A 21,531-nucleotide genomic window follows, 5' to 3' on the forward strand; every position below is an offset into this window, starting at 1 on the left:
CTTGCAGCAACATGGATGCACCTAGAGATTATCATACTAAGTGAAGTTAAGTCACAGAGAAAGACAAATACCCTATGATATCACTTACATGTGGAATCTAAAATATGACACAAATGAACTTATCTATGAAACAGACTCATAGAGAACAGACTTGTGGCTGTTAAGGAGGAGGAGGAGGACAGGAGGAGGGAAGAACTGGGAGTCTGGACTGGGAGACTCAGTTGCAAAACTGAGAGAGGGAGAACTGGGAGTTGCAAACTATTATATAAAGACCAGATAAAAACAAGGGCCTACTGTATAGAACAGGGAACAATATTCAATATCCTGTGATAAACCATAATGGAAAAGGAAAACAAACAAACAGGACCCAAAACAAAGAAGTGCTCTTTTCATAGGCAGACAGAACCTGTCTCGAGGGAAGACAGGCTAGGTTTCAGCTCCCACTCCCCGTAGCAGAGTCCTCTTACTCAGGGAGAGGCCCAACACTGTTCTCAGGTGACACAGAGGTAAAGAATCTGTCTGCCAGGCAGGAGACACAGGTTTGATCCCTGAGTCAGGAAGACCCCCTGGAGAAGGAAATGGCAGCCTATTCTGGTATTCTTGCCTGGGAAATCCCATGAAAGAGGAGTATGGCGGGCTATAGTCCATGGGGTAGCAGAGTCAGACGTGACTTGGTGACTAAACCACTACTACCACCCAACCCTGTTAATCAATTGGAGAACTTTAAAAAATCTACCCATGTCTGGGCCCCATTTAGCACTGGTAATTTTTAAAGTTCCCAAGATGACTCTAATACACAGCCAAAGTTGAAAAGCACTATTTAGTGTCATTGAGACCAGGACAGATAAACTGGTATTGGATTGACCCTACTGAAAACAACTTAGAAAACTGGACAAAATACATGGAGCAACTGCTTCAAGCCCTGACGAACACCCACTGGGCATGCAAAGAAGTGGAAAATGCACCTTAAAATCAAGAGATAAAAGCAGTTTGTTGAAATAGACTCCATAATAACCCAGGTGCTAGAATTAGAAAGCAAGAATTTAAAAAAAAAAGTAAAACTAAAGTTTTTTTTTTTTTTAAGAGCAGTTTTAGAGAAAAATTGATCAGAAAGTATAGAAAGTTCCAATTATACACCAAGCCCCCAAGTTTTTCCTATTATTTGTGTCTTGTATTTGTTATACTTTGATGTTGTTGGGTCAGTCGCTAAGTTGTGTGCCACTCTTTTGCGACTCCATTGATTGTAGCCTGCCAGGCTCCTTTGTCCATGGGACCTCTGAGGCAAGAATACTGGTGTGGGTTGACATTTCCTTCTCCAATAATTTGATGCATTTGTTATAACTGATGAACCAACCAATGTTGACACATCATCAACTAAAGTTCATCATTTCATTAAGGTACACCCTTGGTATTGAGCATGGTATGGGCTTTGACAAATGTATTAAAGACAAATATTTACCATTACAATATCACAGAGAATAGTTTCACTTTCCTAAAGATCTCCCATGCTCCACCCACTTGACTCTCTCCCAATTCCCCTGAGCCCCTGGCAACTACTGATCATTTCTTTAGTTTTTCCTTTTCCAGAATGTCATCGAGTTGGAATCATACAGTAGGTAACTCTCTTCAGATTGGCTTCATTTAGCAAAAATATATTTTTAAGGTTTCTATGACTTTTCATGGTTTGATAGCTCATTTCTTCTTATTACTGAAAAAAAATTCCATTATATGGACAAACAAAGGTTTATTCATTCACCTGATGAAGGACAGTTTGGTTCAAGTTTTGGCAATTATGCAAAAAGCTGCTATATGTGCAGGTTTTTGTGTAGACTTAAGTTTCAATTAATTTGGGAAAAAAATAAAAAGCATTATAGCTGGATTGTAATGTAAGAATATGTATGGATTTGTATGAAATTGCCAAACCATCTTCCAGAGTGGCTGTACCATTTTGCATTCCCAACAGCAATGAATGAGAATTCCTGTTAGGTCCCCATCCTTATCAACATTTGGTGTTGTCAGTGTTTTTGATTTTAGTCATTCTTACAGGTGTGTATGACATATCATTGTTTTAATTTGCAATTCTCTAATAATGTAAGTTGGGAATTTTCCTTCCCCAAGTGAATGGCTAGAGAGGGCTGGAATTGGGTCCTCCAGGTCAGCTGGGCTCCAGAAAGACAGTTTCTGAGGAGGAAGGTCTTGTTAAGAAGGACAGAATGCTCTGACTGTATCTATAAATGACTATTTCCACCTCTCCTTGCATGAAGGGATTTCTCTGATCATCATTATGCGAATCTGGTAGGGTTCCTCAAGCTAAAACTCATAGACATGTGGGTATCCCCTAAGACTGGGCCCTCTGGAGTTACTAACTCAAACTTGTCCACACTGAGCCTCCAGGGGGAGATGGGCAGAAGTTTATCATGCGGCCTCAATTCCCAAATGGATATAAAAAGATGTGCTGATATTGGGTTTGTTCAGCCCTTTTCTTGTTGGCAGAAAGGAAGTGATGAAGTCCAAGTCTCTTACAAAACAGATCAGAAACCAGAAGTCCATGCAAGTACTTTTAGGCAATAATTAGATACTACCAAATGACTGAGAGCAGCTGATCATAATCAAGGAAGAGATGAGGAACCTCAGCAGAAAAATGAAACCATTAAAAAAAAATACCAAGGGGAAATTTTGGAAGTAAGAAGTATAATATCAGAAATGAAAATTTTATTAGATAAGATTTAGACCAGATCAGCCACTATAGAAATGAGTTAGTGAATTCAAAGATAGAATAACAAAAGTTATTCACTTCAAACAACATAGAGGAAAAAAACTAAAGACCCCAAAATATCAAAAGTGTAACATAAGTGATATGAGAGTGCCAGAGAGAGAGCAGAGAGAAAAACTGGGGCATAAAAAAATCTATAGTTATGGCTAAAATTTTGATAAAAATACCACACTGCAGATCTGAGAATTAAAGCAAATCATAAGGAAGATAAATTAAGAAAATACAAGGCACATTAGAATTAAATTGCTAAAAAACAAAGATAAAGAGAAGATCCTAACAGCAGCTGGAGGAAAACAATATAAATCAGTGTTTCCCGACCTTTTGGGCAGCAGGGAGGGACAGGTTTAATGGAAGACAATTTTTCCATGGAAGGGGGTGGTGGTGGTGGTTTTCAGGTGATTCTCATAAAGGGAGCACAATCTAGATCCCTTGCAGGCACAGTTTCACAGTAGGATTCATGCTCCTATGAGAATCTAATGCCACTGCTGACCTGACGGGAGGTGGAGCTCAAGTGGTAATGTGAGCGATGGGGAGATGTAAACACAGAAGCAGCTCTGCTCACTCCCTTGCTGCTCACCGGCTGCTGTGCGGCCCCGTCCACGGCCCAGGGGTTGGGAACCCTGATATTAATGACTGATTTAACATCACAGAGTATGGAGGACAGATGATAATGGTATGTCTTTAAAATAGCAAAGCAGAGAAGAAAAAAATGGCAATCCAGAATATTGATTAAACAACCCTATGAATGAAATGACCCAATTTAGATTTATAATATACTATAAGTTTAGCAGGGTCATAGGATATAAAATCAATACTCAAAAATCAATTGTACTTTTATACTCTAGTAACAACCTTTAAAAAAATGAAATTAAAAGACCATTTATAACAACATCACATAATATAATCACATAAAAAGCTTATAAATAAATTTAAGAGACTGAAAACTACAAAACACTTCTGAGAGAAATTAAAGAAGACCTAAGTAAATGGGGCGGAGAAGGCAATGGCACCCCACTCCAGTACTCTTGCCTGGAAAATCCCATGGACAGAGGAGCCTGGTAGGCTGCAGTCCATGGGGTCGCTAGGAGTCGGACACGACTGAGCGACTTCCCTTTCACTTTTCACTTTCATGCATTGGAGAAGGAAATGGCAACCCACTCTAGTGTTCTTGCCTGGAGAATCCCAGGGATGGCAGAGCCTCGTGGGCTGCCATCTATGGGGTCGCACAGAGTCGGACACGACTGAAGTGACTTAGCAGCAGCATGGAGAAGGAAATGGCAACCCACTCCAGTGTTCTTGCCTGGAGAATCCCAAGGATGGCAGAGCCTGGTGGGCTGCCATCTATGGGGTCGCACAGAATTGGACACGACTGAAGTGATTTAGCAGCAGCAGCAGCAAGTAAATGGGGAGCCAGGCCATGTTCACAGATTGGCTCAATAAAATTAAGGGGAAAATTCCGTCTAAACTGATCTATAGATTTTACTTAAACTGAAATTCCAGCATTATTTTTTTTTCAGACTAAACTTTTTATTTTGTATTGGGTATAGTATAGCCAATTAACAATGGTGTAGCAGTTTCAGGTGGACAGAGAAGGGAATCAGCCATCTATACACATGTATCCATTCTCCCCCAAATGCCCCTCCCAACCAGACTGGCACATAATGTTGAGTAGAGTTCCATGTGCTATACAATAGGTCCTTATTGGTTATACATTTTAAATACAGCAGTGTGTTCATGACCTTCCAAACTCCCTAACTATCCCTTCCCCCAGGCAACCATAAATTCGTTTTCTAAATCTGTGAGTCTCTTTCTGTTTTGTAAGTTCATTTGTATCATTTATTTTTAGATTCCACATATAAGGGATGTCATATGATATTTATCCTTCTCTGTCTGACTTACTTCACTCAGTATGACACTGTCTAGGTCCACCCATGTTGCTGCAAATGGCATTATTTCATTTCTTTTAATGGAGTAATATTCCATTGTATATACATACCACATCTTCTTTTTTAAAAAATTAATTTATTTTAATTGGAGGCTAATTACTTTACAATATTGTAGTGGTTTTGCCATACATTGACATGAATCAGCCATGGGTGTACATGTGTTCCCCATCCTGATCCCCCCTCCAACCTACCTCCCCATCCCACCCCTCAGGGTCATCCCAGCGCCCTGTTTCATGCATCAAACTTGGACTGGCGATCTATTTCACATATGGTAATATACATGTTTCAATGCTATTCTCTCAAATCATCCCACCCTCGCCCTCTCCCACAGAGTCCAAAAGTCTGTTCTATACATCTGTGTCTCTTTTGCTGTCTCGCATACAGTGTTATCTTTACCGATTTACTAAATTCCATATATATGCGTTAGTATTCTGTATTGGTGTTTTTCTTTCTGACTTACTTCACACTGTATAATAGGCTCCAGTTTTGTCCACCTTAATTGAATTAAAACCAATTTGAATGTGTTCTTTTTAATAGCTGAGTAATAGTCCATGTGTATATGTACCACAGCTTTCTTATCCATTTGTTTGCCGATGGACATCCAGGTTGCTTCCATGTCCTAGTTATTGTAAACAGTGCTGCGATGAACACTGGGGTACACATGTCTCTTTCAATTCTGGTTTCCTTGGTGTGTATGCCCAGAAACACCACATCTTCTTTGTCCATTCCTCTGTCAGTGGACACTCAGGTTGCTTCCATGTCTTGGCTATTGTAAACAGTGCTGCAATGAACACTGGGGTGCATGTACCCTTTCAAATCATGTTTTCCTCCTGATACATGCTGAGGAGTGGGACTGCAGGGTCATATAGTAGCTCTACATTCAGTTTTTTAAGGAAACTTCATAGTGTTCTGCATAGTGCCTATACCAATTTACATTCTCACCAACAGTGTAAGAGGGTTCCCTACTCTCCATGCCCTCCCCAGCATTTATTTTTTGTCAGTTTTTTGATGATAGCCATTCTGGCCAGTGTGAGGTATCTCATTGCAGCTTTGATTTGCATTTCCTTAATAACTAGCAACGTTGAACATCTTTTCATGTGTCTGCTGGCCATCTATATATCCTCTTTAGAGAAATATCTATTCAGGTCTTCTGTCCATTTTTTGAGTGCTCTGTTGGTTTATCACAAACTGTTTGTAAATTCTGGAGATTAACCCCTTATCAGTCACATCATTTGCAAATATTTCCTCCCAATCTATGGGTTGTCTTTTCATTTTGTTTATTGTTTCCTTTGCTGTGCAAAAGCTTTTGAGTTTAAGTAGATCCCATTTGTTTTTATTCCCATTATTCTGTGAAATGGATTGAAAAAGATACAGCTGTGATTTATGCCAGAGAGTGTTCTGCCTATGCTTTCCTCTAGGAGTTTTACAGTGTCTGATCTCACATTTAGGTCTTTAATCCATTTTGAGATTATTTTTGTGTATCATCTATACATATACAAAATGATATAACTTCATTTTTTTAATATGTATTGTCCAATTTTCCCAGCACCATTTGTTGAAAAGACTGTCTTTCCAACATGCCTCCTTTGTCATCAATTAATTGACCATAGGTGAATGGGGTTACTTCTGCATTTTCTATCCTGTTCCATTGATCTATATTTCTAGTTTTGTGCCAGTACCACACTGTTTTGATGACTGTAGCTTTGTAGTATAGTCAGGGAGCCTGATTCCTCCAGCTCCGTTTTTTAAGCTTGCTTCAGCTATTTTGGATCTTTTGTGTCTCCATACAAATTTTGAGATTTTTTTGTTCTAGTTCTGTGAGAAATGCTATTGGTAATTTGATAGGGATTGTGCTGAATCTGTAGACTGCCTTGGATACTATAGTCATTTGGACAATATTGATTCTTGCAGTCCAAAAATATGGTGTATCTTCCCATCTGTTTATGTCTTCTTCGATTTCTTCCATCAGTATCTTACAGTTTTCAGAGTACAGTTTTTTTGTATCCTTAGGTAGATTTATCCCCAGGTATTTTATTCTTCTTGATGCAATGGTAGATGGAATTGCTTCCTGAATTTCTCTTTCTGATCTTTCATTGTTAGTGTAGAGAAATGCAACAGATTTCTGTGTATTAATTTTGTAGCCTGCAAGTTTACCAAATTCATTGATGAGTTTTAGTAATTTTCTGGTAGCATCTTTAGGATCTATGTACAGTATCATGTCATCTGCAAACAGTGATAGTTTAACTTCTTCTTTTCCAATTTAGATTCCCCTTACCTTTTCTTCTCTGATTGCTATAGCCAGGACTTACAAAACTATGTTGAACAAAAGAGGTGAGAGTGGACATCCTGGTCTTATTCCTGATCTTAGAGGGAATGCTGTCAGTTTTTCACTATTGAGTATGATGCTAGCTGTAGGTTTGTCGAATATGGTCTTTATTATGTTGATTTATGTCCCCTCTATGCCCACCCCCCTGGGGAGTTTTTTTAAATCATAAATGTGTGCTGAATTTCATCAAAAGCTTTTTCTGCATCTATTGAGATGATCACACAGTTTTTCTTCTTTAATTTGTTGATGTGGTATATTACCTTGTTTGATTTGTGGATGCTGAAAAATGCTTGCATCCCTGGGATAAATCCCACTTGATCATAGTGTAGGATCTTTTCAGTGTACTGTGGGATACAGATTGCTGGTATTTTGTTGAGGATTTTTGCATCTATGTTCATCAGTGATACTGGATTGTAATTTGTGTGTGTGTGTGTGGGGGATATCTTTGTCTGGTTTCGGTATCAGAGTGATGGTGCCTCATAAAATGAGCTGGGGAGTTTTCCTTCCTCTGCAATTTTTTGGAACAGTTTCAGAAGGAGAGGTGTTAACTCTTCTCTAAACATTTGATAAAATTTGCCTGTGAAGCTGTCAGGGCCTGGACTTTTGTTTGTTTGGAAGTTTTTAATAACAGTTTCCATTTCAGTGCTTGTGACTGGTCTGTTCATGTTTTCTATTTCATCTTGGTTCAGTCTAAGGAGACTGTACCTTTCTAAGAACTTGTGCATTTCTTCTAGGTTGTCCATTTCATTGGCATACAATTGTTCATAGTAGTCTCTTATGATCCTTATCATCCTTTTTTTTTTTAATTTCCTCTTTGAGTTTTTCAGTGATCCAATGGTTTCTGAGTAGCATATTGTTTAGCTGCCACGTATTTATGTTTTTTAGAGTATTTTCTTGTAGTTTACTTCTAATCGCAGAGCTTTGTGACAGAAAATATGTTATAATTTCGATTTTCTTAAATTTACCAAGACTTGCCTGTGGCCCAGCATGTGGTCAATCCTGGAGTGTTCCCTGTGCACTTGAGAAGAATGTAAAGTCTGCTGCTTTTGGGTGAAATGCTCTATAAATATCAATGAAATCCAACTGATCTAAACTGTCAGTTAAGGTCTGTGCTTATTAATTTTCTGTCTAGATGATCTGCCCACTGATGAAAGCAGGGTATTAAAGTCCCCCACTATTATTGTGTTACTGTTAATTTGTTTATATTTGTTAGTATTTGCCTTACATATTGAGGTGCTCCTATGTTGGGTGCATATATAATTGTTATATCTTCTCAGATTGAACACTTGATCATCATCAAGTGTCCTCATTTGTCTCTTATAATAGTCTTTACTTTAAAGTCTATTTTGTCTGATGTGAGTATTGTTACTCCAGCTTTCTTATGAATTCACTGTATGTGGAATACCTTCTCCCATCCCCTTACATTCAGTCTGTAAGTCTGAGGTGGGTCTCTTGTAGACAACATATATATAGGTCTTGTTTCTGTATCTACCCCACCAGTCTGTCTTTTGGGTGGTATATTTAACCCATTTCCATTTAAGGCAATTATTAAGGCAATTATCAATATGTATGACCGCAGAGGTCTCTTAGGCTGTCCTCATTTTTTTTCATTCCTTTTTCTACATTCTGTTTTGCAGCAGTGATTTCCACCATTCTATCTTCCAGGTCACTAATCCATTCTTTTGCCTCAATTATTCTGCTATTCTTTCTTTCTAGTGTACTGTTCATCTCTGTTTGTTTGTTCTTTAGTTTTTCTAGGCCTTTGGTGAACACTTATTGCATCTTCTCAATCTTTGCCCACCATTCTTTTTCTGAGATCCTGGATCATCTTCACTATCATTATTCTGAATTCTATTTAAGAATTTTCAGAATTATTCTGAATTCATTTAAGACCAATAAATCAATATATTGAGACAAAAAAACTCCTTGAGAAATATAATTTACCAAAATTGATTGAAAAAGAAATAAAATATAGCATTCCCACTAATACTATAAAATCTAAATCTAATCATAAGGAAATTGAAGACCAGATTGAATACTGGTCTAAAAATTACTGGCTGAAGTTGTGAAAGACAAAGAAAATAAAAGGAAGAATCAAGATTAAGTGGGTTTGAAGAGTTTAAAGGGATGTGATAACTGATTGCAATGTGTGACCTGAGGTGGATCCTAGAAAAGGTTGTCACACAGGGTGTTATTAAGACAACTGACCAGATTTAAAAATGAATCATGTAGTAGGTATCAGTATTTCAGTACAGTTCAGTTACTCAGTCGTGTCTGACTCTTTGTGACCCCATGGACTGCAGCACGCCAGGCCTCCCTGTCCATCACCAACTCCCAGAGATTGCTCAAACTCATGTCCATCAAGTTGGTGATGCCATCCAACCATCTCATCTTATGTTGTCCCCTTCTCTTCCTATCTTCAACCTTTCCCAGTATCAGGGTCTTTTCCAGTAAGTCAGTTCTTCACATCAGGTGGCCAAAGTATTGAAGTTTCAGCTTCAGCATCAGTCCTTCCAATGAATATTCAGGACTGATCTCCTTTAGGATGGACTGGTTGGATCTCCTTGCAGCCCAAGGGGTTCTCAAGCATCTTCTCCAGCAACACAGTTCAAAAGTATCAATTCTTCAGCACTCAGCTTTCTTTATAGTCCAACTCTCACATCCATACATGACTACTGGAAAAACCATAGCTTTGACTAGATGGACCTTTGCTGGTAATGTCTCTGCTTTTTAATACGCTGTCTTTAACAGGTTGGTCTAGCTTTTCTTCTAAGGAGCAACCGTCTTTTAATTTTATGGCTGCAGTCACCATCTGCAGTGATTTTGGAGCCCCCCAAAATAAAGTCTCTCACTGTCTCCATTGTTTCCCCATCTATTTGCCATGAAGTGATGGGACTGGATACCATGATCTTATATTTTTGAATGTTGAGTTTTAAGTCAGCTTTTTCACTCTCCTCTTTTACTTTCATCAAGAGGCTCTTTAGTTCTTCTTTGGTTTCTGCCATAAGGGTGGTGTCATCTGCGTATCTGAGATTATTGATATTTCTCTTGGCAATCTTGATGCCAGCTTGTGCTTCATCCAGCCCAGCATTTTGCATGATGTACTCTGCATATAAGTTAAATAAGCAGGGTAACAATATACAACCTTGACATACTCCTTTCCCAATATGGAAACAGTCTGTTGTTCCATGACCAGTTCTAACTGTTGCTTCTTGATGTGCAATAGGGTGTCTCAGTAGGCAAGTAAGGTGGTCTGGTACTCCCATCTCTTGAAGAATTTTCCAGTTTGTTGTGATCCACACAGTCAAAGGCTTTGGTGTAATCACTAAAGCAGAAGTAGATGTTTTTCTGGTATTCTCTTGCTTTTTCAATGATCCAGTGGATGTTGGCAATTTGATCTCTGGTTTTTCTGCCTTTTCTAAATCCAGCTTGAACATCTGGAAGTTCATGGTTCACTTACTGTTGAAGCCTGGCTTGGAGAATTTTGAACATTACTTTGCTAGAGTGTGAGATAAGTGCAATTGGGGGTAGTTTGAACATTCTTTGGCATTGCCTTTCTTTGGGATTGGGATGAAAACTGACCTTTCCCAGTCCTGTGGCCACTGCTGAGTTTTCCAGATTTGCTGGTATATTGAGTGTAGCACTTTAACAGCATCATCTTTTAGGATTTGAAATAGCTCAACCGGAATTCCATTACCTCCACTAGCTTTGTTCATAGTGATGCTTCCTAAGGCCCACTTGACTTTGCATTCCAGGATGTCTGGCTCTAGGTGAGTGATCACACCATCATGGTTATTTGGGTCATTTAAGATCTTTTTTGTATAGTTTTTCTGTGTATTCTTGCCACCTCTTCTTAATCTCTTCTGCTTCTGTTAGGTTCCTGCCTTTAGGTTTTTGTCTTTTATTGTATCCATCTTTGCATGAAATTTTCCCTTGGTATCTCTAATTTTCTTGAGGAGATCTCTAGTCCTTCCCTTTCTATTGTTTTCCTCTATTTCTTTGCACTGATCACTGAGGAAGGCTTTCTTATCTCTCCTCACTATTATTTGAAACTGCATTCAAATGGGTTTATCTTTCCTTTTCTCCTTTGCCTTTAGCTTCAGTATTAAATGACTTAAAGTTGATCACTGTACTGTGGTTAAGTAAGAGGATGTCTTTGTTCTTAGTCAATATGTCCTGAAGTATTTAAGGAAAAATGAGCATGATGTCTGTAATTATCAAATGTCCTAGAAAAAAAATACATGTGTGTGTATATATATATATGTGTGCTGTGCTGTGTTTAGTTGCTCAGTTGTGTCTGACTCTTCGGGACCCCATGTACTGTACCCCACCAGCTCCTTTGTTGATGGGGATTCTCCAGGCAAGAATACTGGAGTGGGTTGCCATGCCCTCCTCCAGGGGGATCTTCCCAGCCTGGGGATTGAACTCAGGTCCTCCACATTGCAAGTGGATTCTTTATTACCTGAGCCACCAAGGAAGCTCAAGAATACTGGAGTGGGTAGCCTATCCCTTCTCCAGGGGAATTTCCCAACCCAGGAATCAAACTGGGGTCTCCAGAATTGTGGGAGGATTCTTTACCAGTTTAGCAACTGGGAATGTGTATCTGTTGACAAAAAGAACGAATGATCAAGCATATGTGCCAAAATGGTAACTTGTGATTTTGACAAAGAATATATAGGAGTAAGCTGTACTACTTCTGTAATACTTCTGATAGTTTTCTATCATATTTTAGAAACTTTATGATTTTGCCTTTCATGTCTGGTTTTAGTCCATCTGGAACTGAATTTTATATAATTCAGTTATATAATATCCAATTGTCCCAATATCATTTATTGAAAATGTCACACCTTCCTTGCTGATCTGTACATATTATGTCCAAATATAGATATGTCTCTGTCTGGCTTTTCTCTTGTGTTCCATCTACAAATTAAGACCTCTACTTTATCAAAAGACAGCATGAAGATAGTGGAAAAAACCATGAAATGAGAAAAAATTTATAATACATTTAACAAAGATCAGTATTTAGAATACTGTGTATTTAGAATACACAGAAAACTATTATAAATCACGAAGAAAAAGAAAACTAATCCAATAGAGAGATGGGCAGCCAGTTTGGACAGGTACTTCATAAACAGGAAATCTACGCAGCCAACAGTCATACAAAATGGTGCTCACCTGTTACCAAGTCATCAAAAAATACAAATAGAACCAAAGTGATATACCATTCTACATCCATCTTGCAAAAGTTTAAAAGTCTGCCAATATCAAGAATTGGGGAGGAAGTGGAGTAAGAACTTTCATATGGTGATTGTGGGAGTGAAAATCAGCACCACTTTGGAAACCAGGGTAGCATTAGATAATAGAATTGACATTATTTGTATCCTATGACAAGCAATCTCTTTCATTGGTAAATACATCACAGAATCTATTATGACAGGAAATATGTATAAGAATATTCACAGTAGCTTGGTTTACAGTAGCTACAAATCTGAAATAATCCAAACACTTATCAACAGTAAAATGGACAAACAAATTGTAGGTGTATTCAAATGGAAATTCATTATAGCAATGAAAATGAGCAAGCTACAGCTACGAAAAAAAAAAAAAAAGATTAATCTCCAAAACAAAATCTCAACTGAAAGAAACAATATACAAAATATACAAAAGAATACACACTGTATGAATTCATTTATGTAAAATTCAGTAATATAGGCTGAATAACTAAAACAGAAAGAAGGAACTTACTGAGAAGGATGGTGATTCCTTGTAAATGTCATAAAGGGGTAGAAATTGGAAGAAATACACAGAACATGTCTGGGGTATTGACAATATTCTATTTCTTGATCTGGGTGATTGTTAAAAAGGTATGTGCTTTTAACCACTTGTTAAAATGTGCATGTTTTATGAACTTTTTTGGTTATATATTGTGCTTTATGTGGTAGCTCAGATGGTAAAGAACCCACCTGCCAATGCAGGAAACCCCGGTTTTATCCCTAGGTTGGGAAGACCCCTTGGAGAAAGGAATGGCAACCCACTCCAGTGTTCCTGCCTAGGGAATTCCATGAAGGGACCATGGGGTCACAAAGAGTCGGACACAACTGAGCAACTAACACTTTCACTTGTACTTTATAATTAAGAAAAGAAAAACCAAGAAAGAAAAGAAAATACACATGATGTTTTGTGGAACTAATTCAGGAAAATTAGTGTGTATACAGAGAACAAAAGGAGATAAGACTGAGAAGACAGAGATTTAACATCTCGAAGCCTCTGGACACAATAAAATTGTACAAAATTTTCTGCATAGTGTCCATACCAGACCTAAAATAACCCACATGTCTAGATTACTCCCCCAAGCCTGCAAAGTTCATAATATATATCTCTGAGGTGAAGGAAGAAGAGAGGAAAGGAAGGAGTATGAGGTTTGGAGAAAGAGATTCTGTCTATTCTGACATGGCTTTTTAGTTCTGGTTTCTTTTTCTTAAGAGATCTAGTAATAATTCCTGTTCCTGGATTCCAAGAGCCATCCTGTACTGTATATTTTATTTCATATAGGTGGTGTCTCTTAGTAGCAAGGGTTGTAACTGACATAGGTCATATACTCAACTGTATTGTTCTATTATTAACTTTAGGAATCAAACAATAACACAATGATAGATGTCTCTTTTCTCATTTATGAACATATTAGATAAAAATCAGAATTTTTATTCATAAGAAATTTCTAAAGATAAACAACAATACTCATTAAAATGCTCTAAAATCACTTTTTTTTATATAACTTACCCTCAGAGTATGGTGCTCTTGTGCTAGTAATAGTCTTAGTTCCTCATGTAGTGTTATAACTTCCAGAAATTGTCCCCATAAAGCCATTAGAAGTGAGCAAAGTTGTGCAAGGTTCATATTTATAAGTTCTGCCAGTTCATCAGGATTTTCTATTTTCTGAAATGACAAGAAAAAAAAAAAACTGTGCTCTGAGAATTACCATAACACGTATATTACTGCGAGTATTAATAAAAAGGCAAATTTTTTAGTTTTAAAATATGTGCATCTGTGCATGCTTGCATGTGTGTGTAGAGAGAGACCAACTGACCAATGGCTTTTTTTTCTATCTTGGTAGTTACTCTAGCATTTTCGACAATTTAACCAATATTTCAATATCTGAAATAATACCAGATATAGTCTAAAGTTACAAATCAGGATTCTATACAACATGATCAAATTCAAACACTAAAACTAGGAATTTTAAGCACAACAAATCATGATCAAAGTTATAAAATTTTTGAAAGATTGTGAAATCTTAAAATATGATTTATTTTCAATCAGTTAAGTAATTTAAAGGTCACGTTCTCCTCAGAAAGGATTGAGATTCTCTCTAAAGCTGCTCTTTCTTCACACCTCTGCTCCTAGATTTTATTTTGCTCACATAAATCCTTTCCCAGAGTTGTCAAACATTTCTTTCTTCTTCTTTTCTAACAATTCATGCATCCAGTATTTATTGAGCACATTTTACATGCTAGGGGGCTACATTCTACAGACACCAAGATTAATATGAAAAGCTCACAGTCTAATGAGGAGAGAAAAATGGGTAAACAAATACATATTTATTATATGTATATATATTATATATATTATGAATGTTCTAATAGTGATATTCAGTTGTCCTGTTTATTTAAATATTCATCTTAATTGATGACAGAAATTAAGAGTACTAAATGAGATGTAGAATTTTCTTGAAGGCTTTTAGTTTTCTTGAATTGATAAAGTAAGAACTTGTGAACAAAGAATAACAAAGACTATAAAGCAGAATGATGTTTCTCATAAGGACGTTTCATCCACTAAGGCAGCAGTCAGTTTCTACACAGATAGTATCTCGATGCAAAAATCTGTCTTTAATTATTAGTAACACTAGGAAATCTACTTTAAATATATACACAGGTGCTGATTTCACTTTCCTACTGTAAAGATGGGGGAAGTCGTGTATTCAGATTGAAGTTAACAGCTACTCCCACAGCTCATCTCCACCTGCACACCAACCACCACCACATCCATGTCTCTGGATCAAGTATCCCTGATGTCTACACCCAACAATTATTGGACAATTCACCATGTCCCCAGTTATACTCATTATATCTGCACCAGTCCCCTTCTAAAAAACAAATGAAACCCTTAAATGTTGCTCATCATATATGATACTCTCTTTGTTTACACAGACTCCTTTTTAAAGTCTGAAACTCAGCAGGCTTTTCTTCCCTGACCCGAACCAAGCTTCCATTTATCTTCTTAACTCAGAGAACACATAAAACAAATACTTAGCAAAATAAGTAAGAAGGGGAGGGATCATGTCTTATTCACTTGTGTGACTGGTAACCAGTACACAGCAGTCACTCAATAAATATGTACCAAACGAATGAACGAATGAATGAATAAGGAATTACAGGCTTCAGATAAGGAAAAAGTTCCCAGAATACAAGGAAGAATCCAGAAAATACTGACAAATTCCAGAATTCTAGAATGGAAGCTAACGAGTCAGATGATAAACACTGACTCAACACACACAGAAATTCTACAGAAGGGTTTTGCCTCAGGGATGATATATAAATATTTTTAGAAATGAAGCTACCAAGTTTTTTACGTCTCTTAACACACAGAAGATTAAAATGGAGTATAAATAAGCTGCAACCTGTAGTATGGTTTCAAGAATGATTTAATGTAGTTAGGAAAAGAAGACTAGAATAAGTATTTGACAGTAATTAAAGAATACTGTGTAAGGCAAGCAATACTACACCTGGTATAATCTACACACAAGTAAAAATAATTCCCCCCAGAGAGCAAGGCTGTCTAGATATTCTGTATTTATTAACTGTATTTCTCAGGCAGCATGGCATCAAGTTTCTGAGAAAGGACTTTTGGTATTTTCATTATTAGGAAAAGCATCCTATAAACAAATTACTCTTTTGGTTTATATAACTCTTTATGATAAGTGTCAAATATAAGTAATAATCCTTTTTTATATTAAAAAGAAAATTGGAATTAAGTTTGACAAGATCTTTTATATATATAAATGTAGGAATAATAAGACATTTATATTTATATAATATTTTTAAAATAAATCCATTATTTTGTTTTATATAGATGTATACCTTTTCATAGCATTCACTGACCTTTTCTGATTAAAAAAAAGAAAGCTCATTTTAGTTTACAGTCTTCAATTATTTTCAGTTACAGAGAGGAAAAAACCAGAATCATATTTTTATGCTGTTTTCACTGAAAAACACAATATGAGCATTTTCCTACATCATCAAATATTTGTTGAAAGCATCACTTTTAAGGTTGCACAATGTTTTTATGAGTGTCCCGTGATTTGTTTCACCATTGTCTTATTGTTGGGTATTTATTTAGGTTAATGTTTTACAATATCACAAATTACATTATACATGAATTTCTGATATTTTATTTGGTATAAATTGAGAAGGAATACTTTTTATGGCTTTGGATACATACTGCCAAAATCATCTCTGAAAAAGATCTACAAGATATGGGAATCTGTATCTCACCACAAGTCAACAAAGATTATATTGTTATTAAAAAAAAAATCACAGTCATGGAGAACACCAGCTGACAGAGGACAGGAGCACCTGACCAGCGGAAAATAATATGTAGAACCACGCAAAACTCGGTAGGACAAAGGGACTACGGGGAAAAACAGGAGTGTTAGTAGGACTGGAGCTGCCATCGGTGGGTGGAGGAACTGAAGCAGGGGTCTGATCCCCACATCAGGCCAACTGTCTGAATCAGGAGAAGCATTTAAGGCTGAGAGTGAAACAGCTGATCTGTGGCAGCCTAAATGAACGAGAATCAGACAGTCCTTGCCACAGCCATACATACCCCAGACAGGGACACAGGTCCCCTAGGAAATGCAGCGGCTGGGAGCTGGGGTTTAGGGATTGTGGAGCAACGCCAGGGAGAGGGCTGCTGTTGACTGCGGAGGGACCCATCAGGATCGAGGGGCTGTGATGGAGGGGACTGTGGTGGCAAATGCCTGTGGAGGAAAGCCAGGCAGCCATGGAAGCAAGGCGATACTGCTAGGTCACGAGTAGTGGGTGGAGCCATCACCATAGCCTCTCTTCTCCCACACACCAGCATCGGCAGCTGAGCAATAAAGAGGCTGGCCCATGAACCGCCTGACGCGCTGAGCTACCGAGTAGGACCCCATACCGGGTGCTCCTTTAAGTGCCTGATGCGTTGATCAACAGAGTAGGACCCCAGCCAGGCGGGCCGCTCTATGTGCCTGAATGGGCAGAGCTACGGAGAAAGACTGGCTAAACAGGCCTTCTGACCGCCAGCAACAAGAGGCTCGAAAAAAGACTCTGAGAGGGCCATAACTCCTGCGGTGGAGGCAGTCCGTGTCCCTTCACATTTGGCGCCGCCAGGGTCCCCACAAACCAAGCAGCTATGCCACCTTCATGTTCAACCCTCATTGGGGCAGAGCTGCCACAGATTAAAAAAAGTCTTATGTCTAAACATGCGGGGTCACTTTGGTCATGTCCAACTATTTGTGACCTGTGGACTGTAGCCCGCCAGGCTTCTCTCTCAGGGGGTTCTCCAGGCATGGATACTGGAGCATATCGGCCAATACAGGTTGCCATACTCTTCTAGAGCTCTGTATTTCCTGCTGCCCTAGCTGCCAACTCCCTTGAGTACCTGGTGCTGCCAGGGCCTCTGTGACCCAAGCAGCTGCACGACTTCTGCACCTGGCCCTCACTGGGGCAGACCCAAGTCCTCCAGGGCAGCCTCAGGAGCAAACCCCAGTGGACAACCCAGTGGCCATCATCAAAAAGTCTACAAACAATAGATGCTGGAGAGGATGTGGAGAAAGGGGAACGCTCTTACACTGTTGGTGGGTGTGTAAACTGATACAGCCACTATGGGAGATGGTATGGAGATTCCTTAAAACACTAGGAATAAAACCACCATATGACACAGCAACCTCACTCCTAGGCATATACCCCGAGGAAACCAAAACTGAAAGAGACACATGTAAACCATTGTTCATTACAGCACTATGTACAATAGCTAGAACATGCAAGCAGCCTAGATGTCCATCGACAGATGAACAGATAAAGAAGTTGTTGTCCATATACACAATGGAATATTACTCAGCCATTAAAAGGAAAGCATTTGAGTCAGTTCTAATGAGGTGGATGAACCTAGAACCTATTATACAGAGTGAAGTAAGTCAGAAAGAGAAAGATAAGTATCATATTCTAACACATATATACAGAATCTACAAAAATGGTACTGAAGAATTCATTTACAGGGCAACAGTGGAGAAACAGACATAGAGAATAGACTTACGGACACAGGGAGAGGGGAGGAGAGGGTGAGATGTATGGAAAGAGTAACATGGAAACTTACATTACCATATGTAAAATAGATGGCCAACGGGAATTTGCTATATGACTCAGGAAGCTCAAACAGGGGCTCTGTATCAACCTAGTGGGGTGGGATGGGGAGGGAGATGGGAGGGAGGTTCCAAAGGGAGGGGATATATGTATACCTATGGCTGATTCATGTTGAGGTTTGACAGAAAACAACAAAATTCTGTAAAGCAATTATCCTTCAATTAAAAACAAATAAATAAAAAAATCACAGCCAATCTGATAGGTTAAAAATCATGTCAGAATATTTAAATTTTTGTTTCTTTTATAATTAGAAAATTTTTTTTCACATACTTATTAGCATTTTATAACTGGAAAACTGGGTGTCTAAGCTATATTAATATTAGAAATTGGATATTACAGGATTTCTTATTGATTTATAAGACCTGTTTAAATATTACTCCATCTTCTGTCTATTCTATCTATCCTAGTTTATATTAAATTTTATGATGTCCACTTAAATACTGAAATTAAGTATGAGTACATAAAATTCATTAGTAATATCTGAGTACATATGTATTTTTTAAAACTTAATATAGATGGAAATAGAGTAAAGAACAAATATTTTCCTTCATAGCCTCATTCTTTGTGGTATTCTTTTCTGTATTATTATTTATAGTTGAAATGTGTATGTGTGTGTGTGTATCCTTTCAAATATTTTATATGCAATCTAATCACATAAACATGATCAAATATTTACATAGCTTTTCTAATGTATAAAAATCATATTCCTATTTTTCTCCAATTTATTTTTTCAATTAATATATCCTAAAGAGATTTTCAGGATGAAAACAGTACTCTGCATCATAGAGGAATATGTATTTCTTGAGTTAAAAAATCCATGTCAATGCACAGAGGTTCACCTAATTCTTTTAAATGACTACATGGTACTTGATAATGCTTTATATTTGTTTGTTGAAATGAATTAGCACCTTTTGTGGGATACATTTCTAAATAAAAACTATTTTTTGGCAGAGCATGTGGGTATTTTTGGAACAGATATGAACTGACCTAAAAAATGCACCATTTCTACCCTCACCAACAGCCTACGCAGACACTAGTTTCCTTACCACCTTACCAACAACGGAGATTAGCAATCACTTTCATTTCTGCAAATTTCACGGTAAAAGAAAACACTTTATTGCTTAAATCTGCATCTCCTTGGTCTTCAGTAAGAATGAGTGTCACCTAAGCAGCTAACTTGTTCTAAGAATTGCATTTTGTTCATTGCCTCTATGTGTACGCCTTTTTTCCAGGGGTGTTTTGAAACTGATACATTTTCAGTATCATTTGCTACTTTCAGGTATTGAAAATATTTTCTTCCAGTCTATTGCTTCCTTTCAACTTTATATTTTATTTTGTTTTAAAGAAGTTTTAAATCATTAACACCTTATTGTTTACTCTTACTCTGAAGAAGTTATTTCATACTTCAAGGATAGATTGCTTATATATACGTGTATACATCTTATTTCTAAAATCCTGTGGGACTATTATAACGACATTAGTGATTTTTTTTTTTTTTAAAGAAAACACTTAGCTTACTTGAACCATAGGGAAAGTTTCTAGAACGGGATATGAAATTGTCTCTTCTATGTGTAATTTTACAAGAAGGTAAATACCTTTTTCAAAAGGGTCAAGTTCTCATTTATATTTACATGCAGAAATATATCCCACAGTCAAATATATATTTTTGCTTGATTCCTGTCTCTGTTGTCTTTCATTAACATAGCTAAACAACAGTGAAATACACAGGGATCCTAAAATAGTCAAAATATTTAGTTCCATGGGGAAGAAAAGGAAAAACAAAAACCTATTCAATTTAATTGCAAGAATGAACTGGTAGAAAAATAGCCCAAGAGAAACTCATTTCTTGAAATAAAATAAATTTACATTTCTAAACAGTATCATTTTATAAAAGTATGTAACTTTAAGTAATGCTTAAAAAAATTTGTCCAGAAAGTCTTTGAGTTAACTAATAGGAGGAAAAAGCACACTTCTGATCAGTTAATTGTCTCTGCTATTTCATTTATATGCAGAATATCCAGAATATCCAGATATCTATGGGCAACTTATCCTTGACAAAGAAGATAAAAATATACAAAGGAGAAAAGTCAGTCTCTTCAATAAGTGGTGCTGGGAAAACTGGTCAGCTACGTGGAAAAGAATGAACTTAGAACATTTCTCAACACCATACACAAAAATAAAATAGATTAAAGACCTAAATGTAAGACCAGAAACTATAAACCTCTTTGAGGAAAACACAGGCAGAACTCTCTTTGACATAAATCACAGCAGGATCCTCTAAGACTCACCTCCTAGAGTAATGGAAATAAAAATAAAAGTATACAAATGGGACCTAGCTTTTGCACAATTAAGGAAACCATAAGCAAGGTGAAAAAGACAACCCTCAGAATGGCAGAAAATAATAGCAAATGAAACAAATGACAAAGGATTAATCTCCAAAATATACGAGCAGCTCAAGTGTCTCAATAACACACACACACACAAAAACACCCAATCAAAAAGTAAGCGGAAGACCTAACCAGACATTTCTCTAAAGACATACATATGGGTAATAAACACATGACACAAGATGCTCAACATCAAACATTATTAGAGAAATGGAAATGGAAATCAGACCTACAGTGTATCACCTCACACTGGTCAGAATGGTCATCACCAAAAAAGTCTACAGACAATAAGTGCTGGAGAGGGTGTGGGGAAAAGGGAACCCTCTTACACTGTTGCTGGGAATGGAAACTGATACAGCTACTATGGAGAACAGCATAGAGATTCCTTAAAATACTAGGCCTATAACTACCATATGACCCAGTAATCCTACGACTGGACATATACCCTGAGGAAACCATAACTGAAAAAGACACATGTATCCCATTGTTCACGGCAGCACTATTTACAATAGCTAGGACAAGGAAGCAACCTGAATGCCCACCGACAGATGAATGGATAAAGAAGTTGTGGTACATGTACACAATGGAATATTACTCAGCTATAAAAAGGAATGCATTTGAGTCAGTTCTAATGAAGTGG

The 21,531-nt window shown here is 37.4% G+C and overlaps 1 protein-coding gene and 1 long non-coding RNA gene across 13 annotated transcripts in view; one reads left to right on the plus strand and one right to left on the minus strand.

Moving 5' to 3' along the window:
- Positions 1-21,531, minus strand: part of FAM135A (family with sequence similarity 135 member A) — a 157,879-nt gene that overhangs the window by 39,058 nt on the left and 97,290 nt on the right. For 10 of the 12 annotated variants that reach the window (XM_081529381.1, XM_081529374.1, XM_081529383.1 and 7 more), the window contains one exon: positions 13,826-13,981. In XM_081529381.1, coding sequence (XP_081385507.1) covers positions 13,826-13,981 — 156 coding nt within the window. Of the gene's footprint in view, positions 1-13,825; positions 13,982-16,927; positions 17,279-21,531 lie in introns of those variants that run through there. The other 2 variants (XM_081529384.1, XM_081529380.1) reach the window with 1 other exon arrangement.
- LOC145521179 (uncharacterized) lies at positions 17,850-20,574 on the plus strand. The gene is made up of 2 exons (XR_014065204.1): positions 17,850-17,939; positions 20,517-20,574. It is a non-coding gene; the product is annotated as an uncharacterized LOC145521179 (long non-coding RNA).

This window comes from Giraffa tippelskirchi, chromosome 9 (assembly GCF_054371585.1).
Source record: "Giraffa tippelskirchi isolate mGirTip1 chromosome 9, T2T-mGirTip1v1.2.pri, whole genome shotgun sequence".
Lineage (NCBI taxonomy): Eukaryota > Metazoa > Chordata > Mammalia > Artiodactyla > Giraffidae > Giraffa > Giraffa tippelskirchi.